We start from the raw sequence: 6,000 nt of genomic DNA, 5'->3' as shown, positions 1-6,000 counted from the left end.
TATATGCCACCATAAAATCAATTAAGTTTACCTTGTTTTTTGTTTTGTTTTTTCTTAAAAATGTATCTTAAATTTGAATTTTTAAATGATTCTTAAGTAAACTATTATGTTTGACATTCTCATATAGATATTTTTTGATGGCTAAATTAATATAATTATATATTCAGGAAGGCAATGATGCCAGGAAAGATGCTCAATTAATGTCTGCACAACTGGAAGGAAAAGTAACATCAAAACTTACTGCAAAACTCAGTCCTAAAGCATCGTCTCCAAGGGAAAATAATTCATCAAAACTAAAGGTTAGTTTTTAACAAATAGTATAATCTTATTTTCTATCGTTTTGCATTTAATAACATTAGTTCAGTGATAATTTTATCATATCCTTGTCATTAAAGCCAAATTGACTTGTTAAGTCTCCCATCAAAATCTTGCTATACTCTTCCTTAATCAGTATTCATTCATCATGGATAGTACTGTTCCTGGCTCTTTGGAGTGAATTTCCTCTGACTAGTCACCGAAGGAGGAAATTCTGGAAACTCTGTAGCTTTTCAGTGTGGTTTTGAAAAGTTGTCACAGGAGTACATACTCATAGGAGGGGCACCACAGACCAGAGTCGGGCGGATCATGATTCCCTTGTAAATCTTCAACTTGAGCTGAAGTGAGATCTACTTTGAGGTGAGCAGGTGGTGGAGCCTGTAGGACTTCAACTGAACCAGTATGAGTCTCTTTCTGAAGTGACTGGAGAAGGTAAGATGCCTATCAAGTGTCACACCGAGGTAGAGGATGGTGTTCGATATCCTTTAGCCTTCACCGTTTACTATGAACCACGGGGAGAGTTTACCTCTCTTGCTCTTCTGAAAGGACATGACTATGGTATCTGTCTGTGCTGGGTTCACCCTGATGCCATCCCTCTTTTGTGCTCCTACGATGGTGGCAGAAGCATTTTCAGTATGTTCGAGGGCAGCCTTTGGACTCATGCTGGAGGCGTAGATCCCGATATCGTCTGCATAGGCTGCTACCACTGCCTCTGTATGCTTGAGGGCAACTACTGGTGCCATAAAAACGATAAACAGTTGAGGTCCCTGCACATAAGTTCTTCCCATAAGTCAGGTAAATTCTATATAGGTACTTTCTGCAGGAACATTAACAACTCAAGTACATAAATGATTAGGAGAAGTTGTGGATTAAACTATAAGTAAGACTTAATAGTCTCTTTTCACCAAAGCCCTTCATGAAGAATCAAGAACATTCTTCATAAATCTATAAGTGTATGCTTTAAAAGAATCAAAAAATTCTTAAGGAAAAAAAAAAAAAAAAGTTTTAGGCCAGATTTTCATACCTCTTAGAGATACTAAAGTCCAATACTCAACTTCAGTATAACTAGGAGTAATATAACAACTAACTATTAATAATGGAGATAGAGAAAATCAATGAAAATATAGGAAATTTCATCTAACATAATATCATTAAAAGATATCATGTTTTTACTCTTACATTTTGGAAAGTAAATAGATAACTTTTTCAATTAAGTATTTGTTTTTGAGTTGGTTTTGGATTAATTTCAGATCTATAGTAGTGAACTAGAAACTCAACTGGAGTTTGAAGGTTTCAATGAATGGCTGAACAGCTTTGAGTTATATAGAGGCAAAAAGACAGGTGATGAATTAGAAGACGAAAGTAGAATTGTTGGTATATTCAAGGTAATATTAAAATTAAAAATGTATTTTAGAATTAATCTTTTAATTTTTCTGATTTTATTTTCAAAATGTTTTCATTAAATATTTATTTAACTTGTAGGGAGCCATAAAGATATACCGATGGCCTCTTTCTAAGGATACAGTAGATAAAACAGTACTAGGTTTCGATCCAGCACTTGGATTTTTTCAAGGAATTCCATCAAACGAACCTATTCATGTACTTGTGCGAGTATACATAGTAAAGGCTACTGATTTACATCCAATGGATCTGAATGGCAAAGCTGACCCATATGTTGTTCTTCAGCTAGGAAATAAGAGAATAGCTGACAAAGAGAACTATATATCAAAACAGCTTAATCCTGTTTTTGGAAAGTAAGTATATATTCTTGACTTGTTTTTTTAGAAATTTACTATATGAAAAAATGTATAATTTTATATTTTCTTATTTATTAATTTTTAAAACTTTTAACTTTCATAATGTTAAACGATAGTGTTTATAAATAATTACTTCTAAATTGAAGCATATAACTATTTTAGGTGTTTTGAGATAGAGGCTACATTTCCTCAAGATTCAATGCTTACTGTTCAAGTTGTGGACTGGGATTTAGTCGGAGCAGATGATTTAATTGGTGAAACAAGAATTGATCTAGAAAATAGATTCTATAGTAGGCATCGAGCAACATGTGGTATCGCTAGTACATATGATATGTAAGAACTATATAACTTCATTATATTATAGTATAACCTTACATTTTAATCTTAAGAGTGTTAATAATAATAAGTACTTTTGTATTTAAATTTAGGAAATAATGTGGTAGCAATCACTTCAGTTTTTCAACCCTAAACCTCGAAATATTACCTTTCATGCTCTTCAGTTTTGAAAATTTATAGATTATTAAACCTCATCATCATAATATTTTCCTCTTTTACAACTGTATGATTTGAGAATGCTTTCTGTAGAGCTTGAACCTAGCATCTCTCCCCACTATTAACTCTCTCCTCCTATTCAATCCAGGATCTTTCCTCCAATTCCAGTCCAGCCCTGTTTTCTAGTACACTTCCTGCATAACTTCATCCCAGATGATGCAAAATCTTCCTCTTGGTCGTCTTCTCGCCACTCTCATCTCACAAGCCATCCTCATATTCCTTTCTGTATTCATTTTGAGTAGGTGCCCAAACCACCTTAATTTATTCTCCTTTATGGTGGTTCCTACCAGTTGCACCCTTAGATTTTATCTGATGGTGGTCTTGCAAATAGTCTCACTCCTGGTTTTCTCTTCCTCTTTTCTCTGGTTATTTCTAGAGCGTGGATCTGATTTCTATTTTGAAATGAAAGTCCATGACCCGGAGAAATATAAAAGGATGGAAAGGAATGTTGATCTATAAAAGGACATCTCTTTTTTTCCCTCTTCTCTTCTGTTGAGGAAACCTCTCCAGACAGAATAAAAAATTCATTCAGTGAGACTCCCAAATACTTAAAACCCTGAACCTGCTCAAAGATTCTCCCTTTCAACTTCAAGATTATCAATATAATTTATTATTAAATCTATTCATGCATAATTAAATTTTATAATCACTTTTGGAAAGACTTTGATTAGAGAAGCAGCTGAAGAAATCAGCTTGCAATTAAATGAAGATAAAACAAAGTATTGGATTGTTAGCCAAAAAATCCACTCTAACAATATGGTCTACGTGGATGGCAAATTGTTTCTGAAAGTATACAATTTCAAAATACCTCAGCTCCAGAATAACATCAATAAATTATCATCTATCTTGTACTGGGATTGACCAGTGTATAATAAATGCGAACAGAGCCTTCTTCTCTCTTTCAAGAATACTGAAATCCCAAAAAATCTTATGCTAAGGGTGTACAGAGCCATGATAAAGCCAGCTCTGATATACAGCTGTAAGACCTGGGCTCTAAAAGTACACTAGAAAGCAGAATCAAGAGATTTGAACAGAAAATCGTCTGTAAAATCACAGAAGCCTTAACACATAGAGAAGAAGAACTAAGAGTGAACTGCTTGCAGATACTGGTCAATCAATATCTCATGACATGAAGGCAAGGAGGTTAAGATGAGCAGAACATGTGGCTCAAAACGATCCATCAGGACGACTCTACACAACAATGTATGCTAGTATAGTTGGCAAGAGACCATGGGGGAGGCCATAAACCAGATGGATAGACAGAATCGATAAGGATGTAAAAGAGCTGCATGCAGCAAACTGGAAAGCAAGTAGAGAAGTAGTCCAAGACAGGCATGGAGAAGGCTGGTTCGGATGGCGAAAGATGTACAAGATCTGTAGAGCTAACTAAAAAAAAAAGTCACTTTTATTAGAGATTAAATTAAAGCAGATCATTCCACCAGTAAACTTTGTATCTTTGGTAAATTATTTTTGTTTATAGGTCAGGTTATAACCAGTGGCGAGATCCAATGAAACCAACTCAGATACTTGCCCGTCTATGTAAAGATGCCAAAATTGACCCACCTGTTTATCTAGCAGACAGAGTAAAAGTTGGAGGGCAGACATTCTGTCTTCAGTCACAATCTTTATCTGCTGTATATGTCAAAGGTATTATTTATTAAATATAATAAAATAATTTATAGGTTTTTTTATTACTAAAAATATTTGTGTTAAACAATAAAATTTATGTTTTCAATGACCTTATAACTAAATACCGTTGGCAAACATTCTCTATTAGGAAGTGAAGAAGAAATGGCACTAGGTGTGCTCCACAACTGGCATGAGGTTCCTAGAGTAGGATGTCATCTGGTTCCAGAGCATGTAGAAACAAGGCCCTTGTATAACCCTGATAAGCCAGGAATAGAGCAGGTACTTATGTACCATATATGTACATTATTTAGCAGTGCTTTTAAAAAATATTATTAAATTAACCCACATAAACCACTTATAAAATAAAATGTTTGAAAGATATTTTAATTACGTCTCATTTTTAGGGTAAATTAGAGATGTGGGTGGATATGTTCCCTATGGATATGCCTCTGCCAGGCCCTCCATTAGATATTTCACCCAGAAAGCCCAAACCCTATGAACTGAGGGTTATTATATGGAACACTGATGAAGTTGTGTTGGAAGATGATGCTTTCTTCACTGGTGAAAAGATGTCTGATATCTATGTCAAAGGGTACTCAATTATATATCACAATTTTGAGTTCTAATTAGTTAATTAATCAATTATAGTAATACTTAAAAAAAAGTATGAAAAATACTTTCTTTTGATACCCTTTTACTACTTATTGATTGAATACATTAAAGTGCATAAATCTTTAACACTCTATGCAAACATTATTTAGCTAAAATAATTTCTCTCCAGATGCATTATTTTTCTTAACATTTCATACTGATTTGTTTCATTAGTAAATGTTACATTTTCAGATTATTTATTAACTTATTATAACTTAATTAATTATTATAACTTTAAATTAACCATAAATAATTTACAAGAGGTTCTCACCTGAGCCCTTCCCGTCTCTACAAAGATTTCTCTCACTATAATTATAATCAATACTGTAAAATAAAGATATAACAGTAAAACATACTGTTAGGATTGACCATGACACATTGATAAATAGAAAGTAACCTTTAAATTATTAAAGTAAAATCTTTCTCAAATATGAGCTTTTTCTTCAATATATATAAAAAATAAATAAATGAAGTTAATAAAACATAGTAATTAATAATATTCATTGAAAAATTCCATATTCAATATGAAAATATTCAAAAACTTTTTCTTTTTTTTTTACTTTGTTTATTTTATTCACAACTGTAAATAGCATTTTTACAAACAGCAAATGAGATTTACAGAAAAAAAAACCACAATGTCATGAAGGCATGAAATGTAAGGTCAGCCAATGATGCCTCTCTATTAAAAATTAATTTAAGAGGTTCCTATTCCAGCTCCTTCGTAAACATTGTCTCCTATCTGGTAAGTCTGGTGTTGATAGTCCTTGAATTAGAGGGTTATTGTGTTTTTTTTTCGAAGGCAGAAGCTATGAAGCTTATGACCCGATGAAGTTGATGGGTTGTAGAATGATGATGACAGAAGCCGAATTGATGATAAAGTAGGGTTGTCTCTATGAAAGGTAGTATTCTGTTATATAGTATTTTTTCGAAAAGTTTAGCGAAAATTGGAAGAAGACTGATTGGTCTATATGAAGATGGTAAATAAGATGGCTTGTTTGGTTTTAATATCATTATAATGATCGTGAATTTTCACTGGATCGGATAGTGGGTTGTAAGTAACACTGAGTTATAGAGTACTGTGAGGAATACAATGGCC

At 33.1% G+C, this 6,000-nt stretch overlaps 1 protein-coding gene across 1 annotated transcript in view; it reads left to right on the top strand.

The window, feature by feature from the left end:
• Positions 1-6,000, top strand: part of LOC106685085 (otoferlin) — a gene marked incomplete at its 5' end in the record, with an annotated part of 241,026 nt that overhangs the window by 224,679 nt on the left and 10,347 nt on the right. Inside the window, 7 exon segments of the mRNA XM_024359161.2 lie at positions 168-299; positions 1,566-1,700; positions 1,798-2,069; positions 2,235-2,405; positions 4,105-4,271; positions 4,402-4,532; positions 4,658-4,845. Coding sequence (XP_024214929.2) covers positions 168-299; positions 1,566-1,700; positions 1,798-2,069; positions 2,235-2,405; positions 4,105-4,271; positions 4,402-4,532; positions 4,658-4,845 — 1,196 coding nt within the window.

This window comes from Halyomorpha halys, unplaced genomic scaffold (genome assembly GCF_000696795.3).
Source record: "Halyomorpha halys isolate HHAL.00 unplaced genomic scaffold, Hhal_1.1 Scaffold657.1, whole genome shotgun sequence".
Classification (NCBI taxonomy): domain Eukaryota; kingdom Metazoa; phylum Arthropoda; class Insecta; order Hemiptera; family Pentatomidae; genus Halyomorpha; species Halyomorpha halys.
The sequence above is the reverse complement of the archived record's forward strand: the minus strand, read 5'-3'. Positions and strand labels throughout refer to the sequence as shown.